This window comes from Bubalus bubalis, chromosome 4, assembly GCF_019923935.1.
Source record: "Bubalus bubalis isolate 160015118507 breed Murrah chromosome 4, NDDB_SH_1, whole genome shotgun sequence".
NCBI classification, from domain to species: domain Eukaryota; kingdom Metazoa; phylum Chordata; class Mammalia; order Artiodactyla; family Bovidae; genus Bubalus; species Bubalus bubalis.
The window spans coordinates 45688386-45712691 of record NC_059160.1 but is presented as its reverse complement, the minus strand read 5'-3'; the positions used below and the strand labels follow the sequence as shown (position 1 = coordinate 45712691).

General features: G+C 47.5%; 1 protein-coding gene across 16 annotated transcripts in view; it reads left to right on the top strand.

The window, feature by feature from the left end:
• LOC123332143 (apolipoprotein L3) overlaps positions 1 to 18918 on the top strand; it is a 41280-nt gene extending 22362 nt beyond the window's left edge. For 4 of the 16 annotated variants that reach the window (XM_045165339.1, XM_044937667.2, XM_044937666.2 and 1 more), the window contains 5 exons: positions 526 to 2381; positions 6231 to 6337; positions 6575 to 6799; positions 8108 to 8228; positions 13190 to 14817. In XM_045165339.1, coding sequence (XP_045021274.1) covers positions 6307 to 6337; positions 6575 to 6799; positions 8108 to 8228; positions 13190 to 14048 — 1236 coding nt within the window. In that variant the 5' untranslated portion in view covers positions 526 to 2381; positions 6231 to 6306 and the 3' untranslated portion in view covers positions 14049 to 14817. Of the gene's footprint in view, positions 1 to 525; positions 2382 to 6010; positions 6052 to 6230; positions 6338 to 6574; positions 6800 to 8107; positions 8563 to 13189; positions 14818 to 18456 lie in introns of those variants that run through there. The other 12 variants (XM_045165347.1, XM_045165342.1, XM_045165341.1 and 9 more) reach the window with 12 other exon arrangements.
• The last annotated feature ends 5388 nt before the right edge of the window (positions 18919 to 24306 follow it).

The window sequence follows — 24306 nt, the reverse complement described above, 5'->3', positions numbered from 1 at the left end:
AGGTGCCAGTCTCGTGCAGCAGGCCCTGTGGAGACAGAGAGTGTGAGGAAGACAGGAGCTGGGGCAGTCGGGCGGGTCCGGGTGCTCGGCCAGGGACTTTCTTAACGCCCCTTTCCCTTCCCAGGGAGGGTGACTGCAGGCACAGGAGGGAGATGGTTGGGGAGAATCTGTCTGCCCACGAGGAGGGGAGGGATGCATGACTGGCCATGCAGCTGGGCAGGGCCAGGCTTCTCCAGGGCCCTCCCATCTCCCACCAACAGCCTTCTGAAAGGGACCAATCAGAGGCTAACAGAGGAGGAAGCCCTGGATAGGAATCCAGCATTGGAAGCACTATCAGCATCCACACCCATCTGAGGCCCCACACGAGGGTCAGGAAGAGGCCAAGAATGGGAGGGAAGGACGGAAGGATGAGTCCAGTGTTCAACGCATTTACAATTGTTTGTCATCATCCAGGAGTCAGCCTTTCTGCCTGAGCCTCCTCTTCTTTCTACTTGACTCTGTTCTCATGTTTCATGATTTCAATAGGCTGACCTGGCTCCTGGAGTCCTGCAGCTTTGGGGCAGAAAAGGGGCAGGGAGCCCGCCAGCTCTCCTCTTCCATCTACTTAAAGGAGGGCCTGCTTTTGTGACTTCTCTCCCATCCACATGACGGTGCCTCCAGCCTTCGCCACCAGACACACTCCCTAAAAACGAGGTGATGGTTACTCTTCTTGAGGGAGAGCTGTGAACATCGCAGAGGAAGGTGCAGAAAGAAAGATTCTAGGCTTGGAGCTTGGTGAGGGTATTTAGGGGAAGCTCTAAGGAAATGGGGCTGCTCTAGATTGGGAGCTGCAGAGAATGGGAGGCAGCACTACCAACGGGCTCTCAGTACCTCATCTATGGAGAGGGGAGAGCAGAGCGAGGCTGAAGGTGTGATTGGTAAGAAGGAGCAGTCCTGCTTTTCAGCCAGGCGAGGGGGCGTGGTGTTGGGGGGCGCAGTGATGGGTGTTTGCTGTCTCCTTCGCTCCTGCTCTCAGGGTGACCCTGTGTGAGGCTGGAGTTCTGTGAGAGCCTTTACATCCAACGGGAGAAGAGCAGCACCCTGTTGTGACACCAGGCCAGCCTCCAGATGTCAGGGGTTCTTTCTTTCTCAATCCTTTATAAACATTCGTGTGAATAAACAGAAAGGAACATACCCATAGACTTCAAGACTCCTCTTATTATTAAATTCAATTAACAACAAAATATTTCCCATTTCATTTACTCTTCATTGCACCATAGAAACAAAAGAAAGATACCAGCTCAGGTGTGTCCAACTCTTTGCAGCCTCATGGACTATAGCCCTCCCAGCTCCTCTGTCCATGAGATTTCCCAGGCAAGATACTGGAGTGGACAAGCATTTCTTTCTCCAGGGGATCCTCCCTGCCCAGGCATCGATCCCATGTCTCTTTCATCTTGCGTCTCCTGCATAACCACTAGCATTGTTTTTAACCTTTGTCTCTCTCTTTTTGGCCACACTTTTCTAAAGTTCTCTCCTTTGAATATTATTATGAACTCATGGCCTTTCACAGACTCAGCCTGTCTCAATGAAACATTCATAGCAATCATTCTCTTTTATTGTTATTAGTATATGTGGGTGCTCCCTTATGACCACTTCTCTGATCATCTTCAAGAGCATCCTTGTCTTTGCAGGAGCCCAGATGCCAGTCTCTGGAATTCACCTCCCCTGCAAGGGTCTTCCTTCCTTTGAGTGGATGGAAGCCCATGGCTGCACATGTGGGTGGGCAAGATGCTGCCAGACACAGCACAGTTCACTCTCATTATTCTGGTTTAACCCTGTTTTCATGCCTCCTTTTCTAGAGAACTACGTTTCATCAACATGACATGTCTCCTAACTGACAGTTGTCACAGCAGGAGGCACACATTTCTTGTTGGCATTTAATTCAGCTTCTTCCATCATCTTTAAGGTGGTGGCACTAGAAACCACCCCATTCCTGTGGGTTACTGACTGCTATAAAGTGACTTCTGCTGTTTTAGAGTTAAAACAATCCAGTCCTAAAAGTGCATATGGTTAGAACACATCAATTTGTACAGAGCATTCTGCTCATTCCTTGCCAAGGAAAACCTTCTTCTTTAGATAGTTAATCAATGTCTTTAAATGATATTATTACATTGGGAGCTGCAATAGTGTGAGAATGTGTGCCCAGGAGACAGGAACCTGGACTTGGAGTCTGGCTCTAGCACTAGCTGTGTGCTTTGAGTTAATTGCTTCACCTCTCCGAGCTTCAGTTTCCCTTCTTATAGGATCATTGTGAGAACTAAAAGGAAGTGAATTCATACCAAGCAATTGGGAAGGTGCCTGGTGTAAAGTGGAAAGTCATCAACCACAATAGCTAATAAGTGGTAAGTATTGCATTTTGCTTTTTCTTGACTTAAATTTGATAGTATTTATTTACTTCTTAGATGCTTACTCCTTGGAAGGAAAGTTATGACCAACCTAGATAGCATATTCAAAAGCAGAGACATTACTTTGCCAACAAAGCTTCGTCTAGTCAAGGCTATGGTTTTTCCTGTGGTCATGTATGGATGTGAGAGTTGGACTATGAAGAAGGCTGAGTGCCGAAGAATTGATGCTTTTGACTGTGGTGTTGGAGAAGACTCTTGAGAGTCCCTTGGACTGCAAGGAGATCCAACCAGTCCATTCTGAAGGAGATCAGCCCTGGGATTTCTTTGGAAGAAATGATGCTAAAGCTGAAACTCCAGTACTTTGGCCTCCTCATGCGAAGAGTTGACTCATTGGAAAAGACTCATGCTGGGAGGGATTGGGGGCAGGAGGAGAAGGGGATGACAGAGGATGAGATGGCTGGATGGCATCACTGACTCGATGGACATGAGTCTGGGTGAACTCAGGAAGTTGGTGAGGGACAGGGAGGCCTGGCGTGCTGCGATTCATGGGGTCGCAGAGTCAGACACGACTGAACAACTGATCTGATCTGATCTGAACTGATCTGATTTACTTCTTATTAGGAAAAATAAGGATTTCATTTATTATTATACTTTCTATTATACCTTTCCCCTTCTTCGCCTTTTATCATTATTCCACTAATTGTATATCCTCTGTTACGAAGCTTTGTACTTGTAAGCACTTTATTTACATCTTCGTTTCTTATGCTCTCGACTGGACCTACTATTTCTTGATTCCCAGCTTTGTAAACTGAGATATTAATGCTTCTCCTCCCTTCAGTGCTTCGGCTCCCAAGTTCTAGAACTGTAGTTTAATTTTTATATTAACAAGTACATTTACTTCACATATTTAAATACCCTGTTTCCTTTTAAAAGATAAAGGTTATTTTATTAAGATAAAGGTTATTTTATAAAGACTATAAATGAAATAAAACTAAGATTTTTGAATCACTAATAAACCTGTGAGTTAATACACCTGTGAGTTATAATACACCTATGAGTTATATCATATTATATATATTAATATTACTTCACTTTTAAAACAGTCTCCAAAGGACTTGGACATAGATATATTTATTTTAGATTTTTAAAAAATCAAACAAAAGTATTTACATTTTTTTGTGATATTATAATACATTTTTTAAGAGCTAACTTGTACCATATAGCTGCACATGCTTTTCAGCAGTTCACTTCAGTTCAGTTCAGTCACTCAGTCATGTCTGACTCTTTGCGACCCCAAGAACTGTAGCACGCCAGGACTCCCTGTCCATCACCAGCTCCCAGAGCCTACCCAAACTCATGTCCTTTGAGTCGGTGATGCCATCCAACCATCTCATCCTCTGTCGTCCCCTTCTCCTCCTGAGCTTTAGTTATTCCTAATGTTTCTAATTGGCTTCATTTACACCCCTTTCACTGTTTATCTTCAGCATTTCCTCCATTTCTTTCCATCGGTGCCTCATGTGATACCGAGTCTCCTGTCCCCACAGACTCTGGACTTCTTATCCCATTCTGGACAGGTTTCTCTCTAGGTCTGCTGCATGCCCAGCTGGGATCCTAGGATTCCCTTCCCACGGGGTTGATGTTCCTGACTCCTGGATCCCACGTCTACCTCTCTTGTGGGTATCCTTTACTTTCCTCCATAATTAAACATACATGTAATCTATTTTTTTTTTTCCTGCATCTCATTTTGAGTAACTTTCTAAAAGTCTGGTGAAGGGTGAAGGCTGCTGTGAATATGGATGGGATGTGGAAGAGGTGGGCTTGTCCCCTGCTCTCCCCTCGGCCTCCCTCTCATCTTGCTCCCTCTGGGGCTCTGCCCAGCAGACCGTTCTTCTCTCCTGTGAACGCTCCCTGTTTCTCTCCCTCTACTGCACTCCTCTTTACTCAGTTATCACTTCTCCATCCAGTGAGTCTTCAGACATTTGTTAAAGACTCTGCTCTCCTGTTGCTCCCATGCTTGTTTTTATTAGCAGCAGAGGGAGGAGAGGCAGACTATGGGTTCTTGAGCTCATGAGTGGGGTGGAACCAGTGTACCAAGGGCAAGCCTTCTGACCTTAGGTAAGTCAGCTAACATCTATGTGTCAGCTTCCTTATTTGTAAATGAGGATACAATGGTACACATCTCAAAAGCTAATGGAAGAACATATGAGGTACCATTGGTAAAGTTTCAGAGCCGATACCAATGCAGAGCAACGATCACAAACACCAGTTGCTCTTATCAGTGAAAGTGAAAGTTGCTCAGTCATGTCCGACTCTTGGTGATCCCTTGGATTACACAGTCCATGGAATTCTCCAGGCCAGAATACTGGAGTGGGTAGCCGTTCCCTTCTCCAGGGGATCTTCCCAACCCAGGGATAGAACCCACGTCTCCTGAATGGCAGGTGGATTCTTTACCAACTGAGCCACAAGGGAAGCCCAAGTGAAGCTGTTTCCACTTGTTTTTGAACTGGGGACCTTTTGCGTGTTAGGTGAACGTGATAACCACTACACCACAGAAACCAGGCACTCTTATCAGTAGATGGTATTATACCTATATATACCTTTACCATCATTTCAGTCAAGTCTCAGGAGGAGTAGTTGATAGAAGCTCTTTTGCTTTCTTAAAAAGAGTAGCTAAACATCATCAACACTTGCTTTCCTTCCTCATCTCCCATGGCAAGATAATCACATGCAGAGCCAAAATAAATGATTTAATTATAAAGATCTGAATTTTTTTAAAGAAAGACCACTGAGAATGGGTATATCTGAAAGGATGGACACCCTCATATATTATAAGTGCGAACATAAATTGCTACAGTTTCTTTGCATAGCATGGTGGCTCTAGGTATGGAAATTTTTTAGGTGTTGATGTCATCTGATCTTAATTCTACTTCTAGATATAGCTTAAGGATACAGTCTCAGATGTAGGTGAAGTTTTACACAAGGAGAATATTCTTTGCACTATTATTTACATAAAGGATTAGAAACTCCATCAAGTCCAATATTCAGGAGGGGAAAGCAAGGAGGACAGAACAGCTGCAGGGGTCTCAGCCACTGAGAGCAGGGATACAGGAATTGGGGCAGGGCTGGTGGGACTCCAGGCCCTTGTGGGGAAAAAGGCTCTTGCAGAAGCAAGGAAGACCTGGGCTATGCGAGCCGTATCACCAGGAACTTTATCAAGGAGAGACTTGATATGGAACAAGACATCATTTTGGAAGGAAGAGTCATTTACCAATGAACATATATCCACAAATAAATCTTTTTGTATATATAAGGAGTAGAGCATAGTCATCACACACATGTGATTTGCATCAGAAAGACTCAGGGTCTAGTCCAGACTCTGGCACCAGCGTGACAATTTGGACTCAGCTAAGTCTGAGTGAGTTTCAGGAGCCTGCAGGTCAAGGACACTGGATCAATGTTGTCATTAATATTAGTTATTATCAATTCAAAAACACAGGTGTCCCAACCTCACCTCATTTCCAGAGTATTCACCTCCTATCTGTTCTTCTAGTCTCTGGTTTTACTGTTCCTATAACTTCGCAGATGGCTGTCTCCTGTCTGATTTCCTTCCCCTTGTGCCCCAACAGGAGAGCAGGACTCTGACTTGGCTTGGAAGGAGCTATAGGAGGTGAATGACTTTTCTTAACTAACAACCAGCAGAGCCCAGGAACAGAGAGTCACACTGGGCTAAGTTCCTGGGGCACTGGTGGCCGTCTCGGGGGAACCCACCAGAGAACTTGTCCCTCCTTGCTCCCTGCAGCCTCTGCCCCTCACAGTGGAGCTCACAGTCTGTTTTTTCTCCCCAAGGGTGAGGTCACACCTCCTTCCAGCCTGACGCAGACAAGAAGCTGAAGGGAGATCCCTGAGACCCCCTGCTGCCACCATGAGCTCAGAAAACTTCGGATACTGCTCAGGTAGTCAGCTCTCTCTGGAAGGTTCCTACTTGTGACCCAGAATTGAGGGAGGTGTTTCCAGGCTGAGTTAAACTACAGAGGAATCAAGAACCATGAAGAGGATGGATAAGCATCCTTGAGCTTCCAATAGACCAGGAGATTCCTCTCACCCTGGGGTCTGCCCACAGCCTCCTTCCCGGCCCTCTCCTCAGGGAGCCATGACCAAGGTGCTGACTTCCTGCCTCTCCCAACACCCAGCAAGTGACTTAGTACGGTGGCCTGGAGAGCACACTCGGAGCATGGACCACAGATGGCAGTCCCCAAGGCCAGGCAGGCCTGGGAGAGGAGGTCCTCCAGCATCATTGGACTTCTCCTGCTCTCTCCCTTGGCCCAAGCCTCCTCCTGCTCCCAGACCCTGGGGCATCACCACAGAAGCTGTTTCCTCTGGCTCTTCCCAGCCACCATCCCAGCCGCTCTGCAAGGGTCAGTGGACCTTGCTCTGAACCCCAGTCTGGCCTTTGCCGCCTCCCACCTGGAGGGGAGGGGTGAGGATCACATCTGGCTCCACCCCTCCTCCACCTGGTGGATCCCCTCCCCTGCCCATCCTAGAGTCTGTGGTCAGAAGCAGGAATCCTCTCACATGGTAGTTTTGCTCAATGGCATGTGATCCTAAAGTCTTTTTTAAAATTAGGTAACATGAGTTTGTAATGTTTTCTAAGTTTCATGATTACAGCATTATATTTCTACTTCTATATATGCTAGTGCATGCTCACCACCAAAAATGAGTCACAAAGAATCCCCCTTGTGTGCTATAGAGTAGAATGAACAAATCACAGGAATTTTAAATGTAAGGAGAATTCAAAGTCATGTCCAAGAACTGTCTAACTGTTGACCTTGGATTCAACCTCAGAGCTTTCAGCTCTGTGGCCTTGGGCTGTCCATTCTCCTGTCTGAGTTTCACTTGCCTCTTCTGTGAGATAAGGATAATGCCTCTTTGTATGGATTTACCAAGATACACATTTGATATCAAGTCCCACCCACACACATATATATAGCCTGGCCACCAATATCTTACCTACAATTCCATAACCTCCAGATCTCTGAAATCACTCAGGGATTTTGATAACTCATTGAGGAGTGATCTGAGGCTATTTGTAGTCATTACATTCTTTATCCCATTTAACGTGAGTATTCAATTGTTTCACTGCCCAAACATGAAAGCATTCATTTATAGGGTGCTGCCCGTCTATTCTGGAAGTGGTAACTAACAAATCACACTTGCTCTCTCTTCTCTTTGTGTGTGTGTGTTCAGTTGCTCAGTCATGTCCAACTCTTTGCAACCGCATGGACTGCAGCCTGCCAGCCTCCTCTATCTGTGGGATTCTCCAAACAAGAATATGGAGTGGCTTGCCATGCCCTCCTTCAAGGGATCTTCTTGACTCAGGGATCAAACCTGCCTCTCTTACATCTCCCAAGTTGTTGGGCAGGTTCTTTACCACTAGAATTCCCTGGGAATCCCACTTATGACCTCAATTTACCTGGGAATCCCACATAGGATCTCATTTCACCTAACCTCCTTACAAGCCCTATCTTCAGAAAGGTCACCAGGGGGTTAACTCTTCAACACAAATGGCGGGGGGAGGGGGGACAGTCCATCCATAACCCTAGGTGACCTCACCAAGAGCATCCCAGGTGACTCTGCTCAGCAAGAGGAATTTTAACTATTTTATACTCTAACATTTATGTCCCACCACTAATTCATCTAATCTTATTCCCTTTCCTTTCATCCAGATATTGAGATCTTTTTTGAGGATGTTGTTGAGTGCCTCTGGGACATACTGAGCAGAGAGACACTGCTACTCCTGCTGAATGAATTCCTGGAGAGAATTAAGGCTGAGGCCAGTTTGTCCAGGTAACCTGCACAGGTGCACCAGGAAGGTCACCCACGTCCCCCAGCACCAGGCTAGCTTTCTCCTGGAGTAACACCTCCTCCACGCAGGACCCTATTGTTGGGGTCAAGGATGTTCCTTCACAAGATCCCATCAGGAATGTTTCCTCCATGTCATTTGCTGACAGTGAATGATCGTGGGTTGAGAAGAGATGAAACCTGCAAGGAAGGGGCAGGTTATGTGACCTTGGACAAGTTACTGAACTACTTTCTGCTTTAGTTTCTTCATCTTTTCATTGTTATTGTGAGGACACTGAGATCATGCATGTAAAGTGCTTCCCATAATGACTGACACAGAGTAAGTACTCAATCAATTCAGATCAGTTCAGTTCAGTCACTCAGTCGTGTCTGACTCTTTGCGACCCCATGAATCACAGCATGCCAGGCCTCCCTGTCCATCACCAACTCCCGGAGTTCACTCAGACTCACGTCCATCAAGCCAGTGATGCCATCCAGCCATCTCATCCTCTGTCATCCCCTTCTCCTCCTGCCCCCAATCCCTCCCAGCATCAGAGTCTTTTCCAATGAGTCAACTCTTCGTATGAAGTGGCCAAAGTACTGGAGTTTCAGCTTTAGTATCAGTCCTTCCAAAGAAATCCCAGGGCTGATCTCCTTCAGAATGGACTGGTTGGATCTCCTTGCAGTCCAAGGGACTCTCAAGAGTCTTCTCCAACACCACACTTCAAAAGCATCAATTCTTCGGCACTCAGCTTTCTTTACAGTCCAACTCTCACATCCATACATGACCGCTGGAAAAACCATAGCCTTGACTAGACAGACCTTTGTTGGCAAAGTAATGTCTCTGCTTTTGAATATGCTATCTAGGTTGGTCATAACTTTCCTTCCAAGGAGTAAGCGTCTTTTAATTTTATGGCTGCAGTCACCATCTGCAGTGATTTTGGAGCCCAGAAAAATAAAGTCTGACACTGTTTCCACTGTTTCTCCATCTATTTCCATGAAGTGATGGGACCGGATGTCATGATCTTCGTTTTCTGAATGTTGAGCTTTAAGCCAACTTTTTCACTCTCCACTTTCACCAAGAGGTTTTTTAGTTCCTCTTCACTTTCTGCCATAAGGGTGGTGTCATGTGCATATCTGAGGCTCTTGATATTTCTCCCGGCAATCTTGATTCCAGCCTGTGCTTCTTCCAGCCTAGCATTTTTCATGATGTACTCTGCATAGATGTTAAATAAGCAGGGTGACAATATACAGCCTTGACGTACTCCTTTCCTATTTGGAACCAGTCTGTTGTTCCATGTCCAGTTCTAATTGTTGCTTCCTGACCTGCATACAGATTTCTCAAGAGGCAGGTCAGGTGGTCTGGTATTCCCATCTCTTTCAGAATTTCCCACAGTTTCTTGTGATCCACACAGTCAAAGGCTTTGGCATAGTCAATAAAGCAGAAATAGATGTTTTTCTGGAACTCTCTTGCTTTTTCAATGATCCAGCAGATGTTGGCAATTTGATCTCTGGTTCCTCTACCTTTTCTAAAACCAGCTTGAACATCAGGAAGTTCACGGTTCATGTATTGCTGAAGCCTGGCTGGAGAATTTTGGGCATTTCTTTACTAGCGTGTGAGATGAGTGCAATTGTGCGGTAGTTTGAGCATTCTTTGGCATTGTCTTTCTTTGGGATTGGAATGAAAACTGACCTTTTCCAGTCCTGTGGCCACTGCTGAGTTTTCCAAATGTGCTGGCATATTGAGTGCAGCACTTTCACAGCATCATCTTTCAGGATTTGGAATAGCTCAACTGGAATTCCATCACCTTCCACTAGCTTTGTTCGTAGTGATGCTTTCTAAGGCCCACTTGACTTCACATTCCAGGGTATCTGGCTGTAGGTGAGTGATCACACCATCGTGATTATCTTGGTCGTGAAGATCTTTTTTGTACAGTTCTTCTGTGTATTCTTGTCACCTCTTCTTAATATCTTCTGCTTCTGTTAGGTCCATACCATTTGTGTCCTTTATCGAGCCCATCTTTGCATGAAATGTTCCCTTGCTATCTCTAATTTTCTTGAAGAGATCTCCAGTCTTTGCCATTCTGTTGTTTTCCTCTATTTCTTTGCATTGATCACTTAGGAAGTCTTTCTTATCTCTTCTTGCTATTCTTTGGAACTCTGCATTCAGATGCTTATATCTTTCCTTTTCTCCTTTGCCTTTCACTTCTCTTCTTTTCACAGCTATTTGTAAGGCCTCCCCAGGCAGCCATTTTGGTTGTTTGCATTTCTTTTCCATGGGGATGGTCATGATCCCTGTCTCCTGTCCAATGTCATGAACCTCATTCCATAGTTCATCAGGCACTCTATCTAACAGATCTAGGCCCTTAAATCTATTTCTCACTTCCACTGTGTAATCATAAGGGATTTGATTTAGGTCATACCTGAATGGTCTAGTCGTTTTCCCTACTTTCTTCAATTTCAGTGTGAATTTGGCAATACAGATTTCATGATCTGAGCCACAGTCAGCTCCTGGTCTTGTATTTGTTGACTGTATAGAGCTTCTCCATCTTTGGCTGCAAAGAATATAATCAATCTGATTTTGGTTTTGACCATCTGGTGACATCCATGTGTAGAGTCTTCTCTTGTGTTGTTGGAAGAAATGTTACTCAATCAATAGTAACATTTAAAAAACTTGTTGGGAAGAAACAGGGGTCAAGGGTCTTCTTTCTGGTGAGGAAAACGAAGCAGAATTTCCTTTGGGACAAGTTGGAAAATAGTGACACCACCATTTGTGTCCTGGGCTTCTGCCTACAGTCTTTCTATTCCCCATGTTAGGAGCTGTACCAACCCTCCTGGCCCATACAGCAGAGAGACTAGAGAGGAACTGGAGGAGCTGGTGGGATCCTGGATTTAGCCCTGCCCAACTACTGGGCCTGTGGGCTTAAGACTTTGAATCTCAGATCCCTCCTGTGTCCAATGGGAATAGCAATTCAGTCTGATGGATTATGGTGATGGCCTCAGAGTGAACTGCAGGGTCAGAGGTGGGGAACCAAGTGCAATTATTTCGTCCAAAGGACCAGGGAGGCCTGCACCAGGGTCAGACCCAGGGCTCAGGGTGGAGCAGTGGGTCCAGTTTGGAGGACTAGTAGGCAGGCTTGGGCAGCAGGACCAGGACTAGAGTGAAGAGAGTGGGCCCTAAAGACTCAGAACTGAAGGGACTGTGACCCTAGCAGAGGTCCCCTGAGTGGGAAAGGGGAAAAATTTCTTCCCTCCCTGATGGGCTCCCCTCATGCTGGACTAGAGGGCCCTGGGTGACCGTGTCTGCACACCCTGCCTGGGACATGGCTTCTCCCTCCATCTGGGACCCTCTTCTAGTCTAGGTGGAGTCCCCCTGACAGTGGGAAGGCCGTGTGGCTCAGCGAGCCATCCAGGGTCACAATGACTGGCTGTGATTGTGTGACATTTGAGGGATTCTGAGGAGCCTCACGCATCCCCACCCAAGAGGAAAACGCTTCCTCCACCAGCTGTGTAAGTGCTGGTCTCCTCAGGCTCAGCTGTTCAGATGGATATTTCTTCAAGTTCCTTGAATCTTTAGAGGTTCCACAAAGTTGCACACGACTTGAGGTGCAGGCAGTGAAGCTGTCACCAGGTAAATTGTGAGTTAGGTTGGTGACCCCCTGAGCGGTTGAGAGTGCTGGGTGACAGATCAGGATTCAGTGAGGTGAGCTGGAGAGTCCAAGGGAAACCAGGGCTCATAGCACATCTCTCTGTTTCTGTCAACTGGGGCAGTGGGTGGACCCAGTGACCTTCTGCTGAGAAGGTCAATGGCTCAATGCTTAGAAGACAGCAGATGGCAGACCAAATGATTATAAGTGCCTTCTACCTCGAGTTTTTGGGTTTAAAAAATTCTAAGTCATAGAGACAGCCAATCTGCAAATTGTTAGGGCACAGTGCCCAGGACTGCCCTTTCTTTGACTTCAATGGCAAATTTAGGGGATCCCCAAAGCAACTCTCAGTTTCAAGAATTCCCTATAGAATGGACAGGACTCACTGAAATCTTCAAGATCCCAGCTACAGTTTACTACAGGGAAGGATAAAAGTTCCCACCAGCCACAGGGCAGAGACTGGGCAGGTTTCACATACGAAGCTTCCATTGTCCTCAGGACACATTAGTGACCTGGATTCGGTGTGTGATAAGATGCACGGAGTACTGCCCATCAGGGACACTCCCCTTGCTTAAAAGCCAACCCTGACCTGTCATCTCCAGCCCCTCCTGGAAGTCAGACTCGTGCCCTAGTGCCCAGCTCTACCAGATGACAGAACTGATACCATGAGACCCAGAGACCCTGGGTCACTTGTCACCTTCTCAGACTGACCAGTGACCAAAGGCCCAGGCAGGCAAGGACACTCTTATCAGCCAGAATTCTAGGGGCTTAGGGACCACTTCCTGGTAGCCAGGGCAAAGGGCAGGGAGACTTCTCATTACACTCTGAAGCCCCTGAATGAAGGTTTTCTCCTCCAGTCCTACATGTCTTTGTTTATCTGTGGAGTTCCCACTCCAAAATCTCTTTCAAAGTGGTGGTGTTGACTCACCTGTGAGATGTCTTTACCACATACCTTTTCTTTGGCTGAGCTGTATGGCCTGTGGGATCCTCATTCCCCAACCAGGGATTGAGTCAAGGCCAGCAGTGGGAGTGCAGATGTGTAACCTCTGGACCACCTGGGAATTCTCTCCAATACCTCTCTTAAGTTGCCAGTATCCTAAGCTGACTTTCGTCTACCTATTCCAAGTTTAGCTATTTCAAGATGGAGCATCTATAAGGTATGAAACGTGTTTAAGGTTGAAAGAGGAAATTTTACATTTATAAAATTCTTTTCTAATGATTTATAGTAATATATCTGTATTTATGTAGAATAGATATTATGGAGTCAATTTTACAGAGGCGCGAACTGCCTTTCTAATCCCTTGACCTTCATCGTTACAGGGAAGATGTGGATGAACTACACAATTATCTGAATGAATTGAAAAGAGCCTTGGTTGAGGACGACAAAGAAAGACTCTCCAAAGAGCAGCTGGACAGGAGGAGGTTTCTGAATAAGTTTCGTCGGGTGAAATGGCAGCTGGAGGAGTGCATAAGCAAGTTCCATGAGCTCGCAGACAAGGTTGAGAAGGTCCATAAGGGATGTACCATCTCCAACGTGTTGGTCCATAGCACCGGTGCTGTGTCTGGTATTCTGACCATCGTTGGCCTGGCTCTGGCACCCGTGACAATGGGGGCCAGTGTGGTGCTCTTGGCCACTGGGATAGGGCTGGGAGCAGCAGCTACTGTGACCAGTGTGTCCACCAGTATCATCGAACATGTGAATAGGTCATCAGCAGAAACCGAAGCCAGTCGCATGATGTCAACTTTCATGAAGAAATGGAAGGTTCTCCTAGAGGTACTCAAGAGCATCCCCACAACAGAGAAAGTCACAAAAGCTGTACAGTGCATTGAAATACACATCCATGCCATAGAGACAGGCCAAGCCATTCCTGGCTCTGCAGCCAATGCAAACATAGGCGTGAATGCTGGGAGAATCTCATACCCAGCCATCAAGCAGATAGAGACAGGTTTCAAAGCCACAGCTTTAACAATTACCAAAGGAGCCCGGATCGGGGGTTTGGCCACTGCAGGGGTCTTCCTTCTGGTGGATGTGGGCTTTATGGTGAAGGAGTCAATGCACCTGCATGATGGTGCAAAGACAGAAGCAGCTGAAAGCCTGAGGCGGCAGGCATGGGAGTTGGAGAGGAAGTTGGAGGAGCTCACCCAGATCTATGAGAGTCTGCAGGAGGACCTGATTTAACCACCCCCAGAGCAGTGCTGGGTCCAGGAACATGTGAGGGTCTAAAGTGCAGAGGTACTTTGTTAGAGGGAAAGAGAGGGAAACCACATTAATGAAGCTGGGTGTTAGGAATTTGGCATTTCTGTGGTTGAGCACAGCAGGGAAGGGATGAATGTAGGTGATAGATGAGGAGAGAGAAGGAAGAGGCCTGGAGCCTGGATTAAGGGAGGAGGGGGGACCAGAGAATGAGAGGCGGGGAGAAACCACTTTTTTTCATACTAAGAACGTTTTATTTTGTATTGGAGTATAGCCAATTATTAAACAATTAACAATGTTGTGATAGTTTCAGGTGAACAGCAAAGGGACTCAGCCATTCATATACACGTACGCATTCTCCCCCAAACTCCCCTCCCGTCAGAAACCACTTACTTTGGACTAAAGGTGACACTGGAGGCAGAATAAAGGGAGAGGCAGGCGAACTAGCAATGAGAGGCCAGGTATACGAACGGGTTGAAAATGGGAGAAGGTCAGTTAGGATTGTTGGGATCCAGAAGTAGCAGGGGCTACTCTATCGCCCTCCACAGGCTGTGATGTCCCAGCAAGAAGAGACCCCTGGTGGTGGTCTCTAGACCTCTCCTCCAACATCAACTCACCTTTGGCCCTAGTTATATGTCTTACTTCAGTTCAGTTCAGTTCATTCGCTCATTCGGTTCCAACTCTTTGCGACCCCATGGATTGCAGCACGCCAGGCCTCCCTATCCAGCACCAACTCCCGGAGTTCACTCAGACTCACGACCATCGAGTCAGTGATGCCATCCAGCCATCTCATCCTCTGTCATCCCCTTCTCCTCCTGCCCCCAATCCCTCCCAGCATCAGAGTCTTTTCCAATGAGTCAACTCTTCGCATGAGGTGGCCAAAGTACTGGAGTTTCAGCTTTAGCATCATTTCTTCCAAAGAAATCCCAGGGCTGATCTCCTTCAGAATGGACTGGTTGGATCTCCTTGCAGTCCAAGGGACTCTCAAGAGTCTTCTCCAACACCACAGTCAAAAGCATCAATTCTTCAGTGCTCAGCCTTCTTCCCAGTCCAACTCTCACATCCATACATGACCACTGGAAAAACATAGCCTTGACTAGACGGACCTTTGTTGGCAAAGTAACGTCTCTGCTTTTGAATATGCTATCTAGGTTGGTCGTAATTTTCCTCCCAAGAAGTAAGCGTCTTTTAATTTCATGGCTGCAGTCACCATCTGTAGTGATTTTGGAGCCCCCCAAAATAAATCTGACACCGTTTCCACTGTTTCCTCATCTATTTCCCATGAAGTGATGGGACCAGATTCCATGATCTTAGTTTCTGAATGTTGAGCTTTAAGCCAACTTTTTCACTCTCCACTTTCACTTTCATCAAGAGGCTTTTTAGTTCCTCTTCACTTTCTGCCATAAGGGTGGTGTCATCTGCATATCTGAGGTTATTGATATTTCTCCCGGCAATCTTGACTCCAGCTTGTGCCTCTTTTAGCCCAGCGTTTCTCATGATGTACTCTGCATAGACGTTAAATAAGCAAGGTGACAATATACAGCCTTGACGTACTCCTTTTCATATTTGGAACCAGTCTGTTGTTCCATGTCCAGTTCTAACTGTTGCTTCCTGACCTGCATATAGGTTTCTAAAGAGGAAGGTCAGGTGGTCTGATATTCCCATCTCTTTCAGAGTTTTCCAAAGTTTATTGTAATCCACACACTTAAAGGCTTTGGCATAGTCAATAAAGTAGAAATAGATGTTTTTCTGGAACTCTCTTGCCTTTTCCATGATCCAGCAGATGTTGGCAATTTGATCTCTGGTTCCTCTGCCTTTTCTAAAACCAGCCTGAACCTCTGGAAGTTTATGGTTCACGTATTGCTGAAGCCTGGCTTGGAGAATTTTGAGCATTACTTTACTAGCATGTGAGATGAGTGCAATTGTGCGGTAGTTTGAGCATTCTTTGGCATTGCCTTTCTTTGGGATTGGAATGAAAACTGACCTTTTCCAGTCCTGTGGCCACTGCTGAGTTTTCCAAATGTGCTGGCATATTGAGTGCAGCACTTTCACAGCATCATCTTTCAGGATTTGAAATAGCTCAACTGGAATGCCATCACCTCCACTAGCTTTGTTCGTAGTGATGCTTTCTAAGGCCCACTTGACTTCACATTCCAGGATGTCTGGCTCTAGGTGAGTGATCACACCATTGTGATTATCTTGGTCATGAAGATCTTTTTTGTATAGTCTTCTGTGTATTCCTGCCACCTCTTCTTAATATCTTCTGCTTCTGTTAGATCCATACCATCTGTCCTTTATTGAGCCCTTCTTCACATGAAATGTTCCCTTGGTATCTCTAATTTTCTTGAAGAGATCTCTTGTCTTTCCCATTCTGTTGTTTTCCTCTATTTCTTTGCATTGATCGCTTAGGAAGGCTTTTTTATTTCTTCTGGCTATTCTTTGGATGCTTATATCTTTCCTTTTCTCCTTTGCTTTTCGCTTCTCTTCTTTTCACAGATATTTGTAAGGCCTCCCCAGACAGCTATTTTGCTTTTTTGCATTTCTTTTCCATGGGGATGGTCTTGATCCCCGTTTCATGTACAATGTCATGAACCTCTGACCAGGGTTCATCAGGCACTCTATCTATCAGATCTAGGCCCTTAAATCTATTTCTCACTTCCACTGTATAGTCATAAGGGATTTGATTTAGGTCATACCTGAATGGTCTAGTGGTTTTCTCTACTTTATTCAATTTCAGTGTGAATTTGGCAATAAGGAGTTTATGATCTGAGCCACAGTCAGCCCCTGGCCTTGTTTTTGTTGATTGTATAGAGCTTCTCCATCTTTGGCTGCAAAGAATATAATCAATTTGATTTTGGTGTTGACCATCTGGTGATGTCCATGAGTAGAGTCTTCTCTTGTGTTGTTGGAAGAGGGTGTTTGCTATGACCAGTGCATTTTCTTGGCAGAACTCTATTAGTCTTTGTCCTGCTTCATTCCATATTCCAAGGCCAAATTTGCCTGTTACTCCAGGTGTTTCTTGACTTCCTACTTTTGCATTCCAGTCCCCTATGATGAAAAGGACATCTTTTTTGAGTGTTAGTTTTAAAAGGTCTTGTAGGTCTTCATAGAACTGTTTAACTTCAGCTTCTTCAGCGTTACTGGTTGGGACATAGACTTGGATTACTGTGATATTGAATGGTTTGCCTTGGAAACGAACAGAGATCATTCTGTCGTTTTTGAGATTGCATCGAAGTACTGCATTTCGGACTCTTTTGTTGATCATAATGGCCACTCCATTTCTTCTAAGGGATTGCTGCCTGCAGTAGAAGGTATACTGGTCATCTGTGTCTTACTTAGGCAGTGACTTCTTTTGTTTGTTTGTTTTATTGAAGGATAATTGATTTACAACACTCTGTTAATTTTAGGTATACAGCAAAATGATTCAGTTATACAGGTATCGATTTATTTATCTGGGCTTCTCAGGTGGTAAGGAATGTGTCTGCTAAGCAAGAGACACAGCTTTGATTCCTGGGTAGGGAAGATTTCCTGGAGGAGGAAATGATACCCCATTCCAATATTCTTGTCTGGGAAATCCCATAGACAGTGGAGCCTGGCATGTTACAGTTCATGGTGTTGCAAAGAGTCAGCTATGACAGAGCATCTGAGTATGTATATGTCTATGTTCTTTTTTGTTCGTTTCCATTATAGTTTATTACAAAGTATTGAATACTGTTCCTATGCTAGTACAGTAGGCAGGCCCTTGTTTATCTGTGTGTATCTGTTAATCCCATCTCCTAATTCACCTATCCCCACAAAACTTGGTTTAAAAGTTCATTATCTATGTCTATGAGTCTGTTTCTATTCTGTAGGTAAGTTCATTTGTATTATTTTCTGGATTCTACATGTAAGTTAATAACAAATATTTATCTTCATCTGACTTACTTCACTCAGCATAGTAATTTGTAGATCCATACATATCGCTACAGATACTATTACTTCATTCTTCTTTATGGCTGAGTAGGATTCATGGAGTGTATACATGTACCACATTTGCTTTACTCATTAATCTGTCAACAGACATTTAGGTTAATATCGTGTCTTGGCCGTTATGAATAGTACTACTATGAACATCGGGGTATGTGTATCTTTTCAAATTAGAGCTTTAAATTTTTTTGTAGAAATATGTCCAGAAGTAGGATTGCTAAATCATAAGGTAGCTCTATTGTTAGTTGTTTAAGAAAACTCCACATGGCCTTCCATAGTGGCTGCACCAATTTACATTCCCACCAACAGTGTAGGAGGGTTCCCTTTTCTCCACAGCCTCCGAGCATTGTAGATGTAGGGGATGGCCCTGTGATCGCTGTAGGGGAGATAACTTATTGTAGTTTGATTGCATTTCTCTAATAACTAGTGACGTTGAGTGTGTTTTCACGTACCCGCTGGCCGTCTGGACGTTTGCATGAAGAATGGTCTGTGTAGACCTTCAGGCAGTGGCTCTTGACGACAGTGGTGGTGAGGCTGTGGCAGCAGCGGTGTGACAGCACAGTGCATGGAACACCTGACACGCTGCCAGGAGCTCTTTGGGGCCAGAGTGCACCGAGACACCAGTGACGTTTCATGAAAATCCAAATGCGGAGGAGGAACAGAGGTTGATTAAAAGAAAGAAAGAAAGAAGGATGAAACAAGGAGGCGGAAACAGGTCAAGGAACTTTCGGTGTGTCAGGAGATGAACCAGCCTGGGGCCAACAGACACGACTCTCTGACCCTCGGTTTCTTCAGCTGGGGGTGAGGCTGGATACGATATTTCAGGTGGCTCTGGTTCTCTCCACCTTGTGTTCTCTAAACTCTGGTTCAATAAATACGAGCTGATTCACTGAGGCTTCCTTGCATTGACTGAGGGGCTCAGCTGGGCTCCAGATGCCTGACCTCCTTCCCCGGGAGCCTGTCTCCCTGGGTCTCAGGGAGCCCGTCCTCCATGGCTCCTCCTGCCTGCCCGCTGGGCTCCCATCCAATCGTTTCCCTCAGACCCTGGATCGCCACAGGCCCCGTGGGATTCCCGGGGATACCTGTGTCATCTGACTTGAGCTGAGCTCGGGGATGCTCCTCTTCCAGCACCGGGGGGGACCAGGATGGACACAGGGCACCCAAGCGTGATTGAGAGCAGAGGGCTTGAGTGCAGGTGTGAGAGAGGGTCAGCTGTAAGCAGAGGGGAGAGAGAGACAGCACACACCTCATCCAGGCTGCCATCACGTTTCACCAGGGCTCCTGCAGGAGGTTCCAGAACCACCTTCCTGTGTTTACCTTGGGACACTGCCCTGACCCACTCATCTATTCCCCACACAGGGCTAGAATGACCCTTACGTATATTGATGTTTGCAGTACCTGCCTCCAGCTTTTCTCTGGCTGCCCATGACTTGAGCACAGATGCCAAACCTTAACTGCAGACCAAAGCAGTGTGCAAGAGCCTGGGGGCCCCTGAGGGTGGAGCTGGAGGCCAGTGTCACTCCATCACTAGGGGCAGGACTGAGGGGCTGGGGGATGGGAGCAGGGACGGAGGGAAAATCCATCCAAGGCCATGTTCTGACCTGGTCTCCCATCCGGGATTGCACCTGCCTGGACATTCTGAGGAGCCTTCATGGGATACCTCAGTCTCTTCCTCTCCAGGGAGGAAAGGGGAGCATCTGGGTGTGGCTCTCACCCCCATGGGCCTGTTCCACAGGGCACCAACTCTCTGTGTTTCCATGTGTGGAGCATGTGAGCACCAAACAGGCTCCTATTTCTGGAGCCCAGGGTAGGAAGCCAGAGACCCAGGACCTGGAAATGATCCCAGGACAACTCCTCAGTTCCTCCCCACGTGCTGCAGAGCCTTCTCGCACTTTTGTCCAAACCTCCCTTGGAAGACTTTCCTCAGTGTCTCTGACTCTGACTCCCTCTCATCCAGTGTTACCATGAGGCTTCAACTGGACCTCCCATTCCTTCCTGAAGATGTCAGCAAGAAAAAAAGCAAAGTGAAGTCGCTCAGTCATGTCTGATTCTTCGTGACCCTATGGAGCATAGCCTGCAGCCTCTCCCATCCATTGGACTTTCCAGGAAATAATACTGGAGTGGGTTGCCATTTCTTTCTCCAGGGCATCTGGACAAGGATCAACTCAGGGATCGAACCATCAGCAGTCATGGCCATCGCCTGCCTGACTTTCAGAAATAGGAGTTCATTTCTTCATCAGTTCCTGGAGAATTCCCATCCTGCACAGACTTCTGGGCAGGTTTCAGGCACTGGATACAGATCCATTCATTGTCCACCCCCATGTCTCCCTGAACCCTTAGAGCTGGACTCCACTGAGCTCAATGTGTGGTGGATGCATTTCCACAGTGACCCCTGTGTCAGGTGAGATCCCTGTGGTTCTGAGCAACAGAAAGTGAGTCTGACTAAGTGAGCACAGAAAAGGGTGCTGGGGGAAGCAGGGCAGGTCAGAGAAAGGAAAGAAACCCCCAAACTCGCACAGTTCAGGAAGTACAGGAAGCAGGACAGGTCCCCCTGCAGGAGCTCACGGTCTGTCCCCTGAGGCCCCTGCCAGCAGGGGCCTTAGGTCCAGGCACCAGGAATCCCAGTGTCAAATTCTCAGGACACGAAATAGCTTGGGTCCAGGGACTATGTTTTTGGACCAGTAGGTCAGGCTGAAGGATGAGGAAGATGAATGGGTAACAGGGACCCTGAACCCTGGGGATAAAGTCTTAGGTCAACAGGCTCCAGATAGAGTGCTTCCTAGATGCACGTGTGCCCTCTTCTCAGACCAACAGAAAGGACTCTCCTCACCCTGTTCCGGGTCCAAGCACCCCTCACATGACAGTAAGTGCACCGCTCACTTCCCCAGCTGGAGACAAACACGAATCCCCTCCACCTGGTGCAACTCACAGGGATGTCAGGGGTGAAGGGCTCCAGTGCGATGCCAGTGCTTCTCCTGCTCTGTTGAGCCCCTTTCTCAGTACTCTGCATGTGTGTTATACATGTGCAGGCAACAGGGAGGTGCAGTAGGGACCCGATCTCCAGGAATATTGCTCCCCTGATACCAGTCTTCACTGGGATCCCACTCCCTGTTCCTCTTCCCTGCGGGGAAATTCACTCCTGTGGAGCCTGGGCTGGGCCATCGCTGTGACGGCACTGTCACCTGGATCCTCATCGGATCCTCACTGCACCTCTGAGAGCAGGTGGTATCACCCCCACCGAGAACAGGAGGAAGCTGGGCCCAGGGTCCAGGAACATGGCCACGTCCCCTGCCTGGGCAGGACTGTCCGGGGAGGGGCCTCTGTGTGCTTCCAGCCTCTTTCCTGCATCCAGGTTGAGCTGATTGGTCGGGAGGACACAAGGTGTCCTGTCCCGGGAGGAAGTGAAGCAAGCACGTGGTGTTTCTGTAGCACAGCTGTCCTGGGTCCGGGCCAGTGTACCTGCCTTCCTGGAGCCCAGGTCATGCGGCTCTCTGTCGCCACCTGCTGCCCTGTCCCACGTTGGGAGAGACGGGCAGGGGTCTGTGCCACACGCACGTGCCCACCACCCAGGACCTGAGTCCCTCCCAGCAGGGCCTCTGGTGTGGTTTCTAGTTTCTCTGCAGGCCCTGGCACTGGGTGGTTTTAAGCTGCTGCTCCCATGTCTCAAAGGTACCTTGCAATTCACAGAGCCGCCTTCACACCAGCTGCACACAACCTCCTGTTGGCTTGTTCCTGGGGCTTAAACCTAACTGAGCAGTGTTGTGCTAAGTTGCGGGGGTCAGTATTTACACTAAAGCTGCTTCTTTTCAGCAAGTTGTGTTGCTTGCACAGAATATCTACCAAGTGTTTACACTCAGATGAGTGATGAGCTGGGCTGGGCCCCGTCTCCCTGTCAGTGACAATCGGTGACGAGAGACTTGTTCTGTCACAGCCCTGCTTCCAAACCACGTGTAGTCCCAGCCGGCCCTCCTGCCTGTGGCTGCACCATGCTCAGCCTCTGCTGCTTAGCTCCTCTGTCTCCTAAGGCTGCTAAACCCACTCTTGACTTTACATTACCTGTTAAACATAAAAAAATTTAAAAAAAGCTTTTTCTCTATTTACCTAAGGTAAAGCTGCCTGAACCCTGATGTCCACTGCGACCGTTGGTAGAGTGCACATGAGCAAAGACACCCAGATGTAAGATTGTTTCAGGGCTGAGGTTCTGTGTTTGTCTGCAAGTCAAACTCATTACTTCCCCTTTGCTGAGCGCAACTTGTCCTCTTCCCAACCCCTTCTCCACTATACCCCCAGGTCCTGCTTTCCCTGTATCTGGAAAAGCCTGCTCACAGTGCAGCAGGACTGACCCTGACTCCAGGCTCCTCGCCCAGCCTTGGCCTTGCTCCAGAGCTCAGTGGTGGGTGCTGGTATGGGGAGTGGGGTGTGGTATGGGATAAGCATCCAGCCAAGGTGCTCGGTTTCTCCCTCGTGGTCCCCCAGATCCCAGCTCATGACTCAGAAGTGAGGCCAGAACAGCTCACGGCCAGAGAGGACAGCAGAGGGAGTCCCCAAGACCAGACAGGGCAGGGAGTGGAGGTCCCGCAGTATCCCTGAAGCTTCTCCTGCCCTCTCTCTTGGTCCGAGCCTCCGCATGCTCCCAAACCCTGGGGCATCACCACAGAGGCTGTTTCCTCCAACTCTCGCCCTGCCGCCTGCCTAGCTGCTCTGCAAAGATCAGCAGACCCTGAACTGAACCCCAGTCTGGCCTTTGTCACCTCCCCTTTGTGTGACCTGCAGCACAGTTATCTGACCTCACCTGTAAAATGAGAAGAATATTTCCCTATATTGTTATGAGGATGAAATGTAATGTGCTCTGTGGCCTGGGCCACACAGTAGGTCCTGCCGAGTGTGGAACTGTCCCCTCTACCTAGACTGTGTTAGATGCAGGTGGAAAACTCCCCCTCCCCCAGAATCACCTCTCCCTCCATGCTGTGTCACCACACCCGCCCCGGGATCTCATATATAAGCATGTGCTACCAGGTCTGATACCTCAGGGAGGTACTGGCTCTACTGATCTCAAACACCCCTGTAGATACCCACGTGCTCTATTATTTCCTCCACCCACCCACACCCCAATCAATAAATACACAGATTTAGTGCTCTGGGTTCCCTCCATATGAGACCTGGGTTCCTTTCACTCTTACTAAAACAGGAAAAAGAAAAAAAAATAACAACCCTTCATGCTGCAGGATAGACAGAGAGAGAGTGAGCTGGTATCTCTTCCTCTTCAAATAAGGACACAAATCTTCCTGGATTGGGCCCCACACTTATGACCTCATTTCACTGTAATTTCCAATTAAAAGCTCTATCTTCAAATAGACTCATTGAGGTGGGGGTGAGGCTGTGGCTTCAACATATGATTGGGGCAGTTGAACACAGTCCACCCATAACCCCAGGTGAATCCATCAAGAGTACTCCCAGGTGACTGCTGCTCAGGAAGATTAACTTTAACCACTTCATGCTCAGTACCATTTACATTACACCATAATTTCTTCTCATCTTAGTCTTTTATCCAGCTAGGGTAAAAGCTTTTTTGAGGATACCACTGAGTATATCCAGAAGAGAGTAAGCAACAAAGAGCTGCAAAACCTGCTCACTAAGGCAAAACCTAGGAGAATTTTGTGACTGAGGCCCGTTTGTCCAGGTAACCTACACGAGTGCATCATCCCCCCACCTCAGGCTAGCTTCCTCCTGGCAGGCCTCCTCCAGGGGTCAGAGTGGAGCAGAGGGTCCAGGCTGGAGGACTAGTAGGCAGGCTTAGGCAGCAGGACCAGGACTAGAGTGAGGAGAGTGGGCCCCGAGGACACAAACTGAAGGGGCTGTGACCCTGGCAGAAGTCCCCTGAGTGGGAGGGGGACATTTCTTCCCTCCCTGACGGGATCCCCTCAAGCTGGGCTAGAGGGCCCTGGGTGACTGTGTCTGCACACCCTGCCTGGGACCTGGCTTCTCTCTCCATCTGGGACCCTCTTCTAGTCTACAAGGAGCCGCCCTGACAGTGGAAGGCCGTGTGGCTCAGGGAGCCCTCCAGGGTCACAGTGAGTGGCTGCAATTGTGTGTCATTTGAGGGATTCTGGGGAGCCTCAGGCATCCCCACCAAAGAGGAAAACACTTCCTCCACCAGCTGTGCAAGTGCCGGTCTCTTCAGGCTCAGCCATTCAGATGGGTGTTTCCTCAAGTCTCTTGAGTCTTTAGAGTTTCCACAAAGTTGCACACGGCCTTAGGGTGCAGGTATGTGACGCTG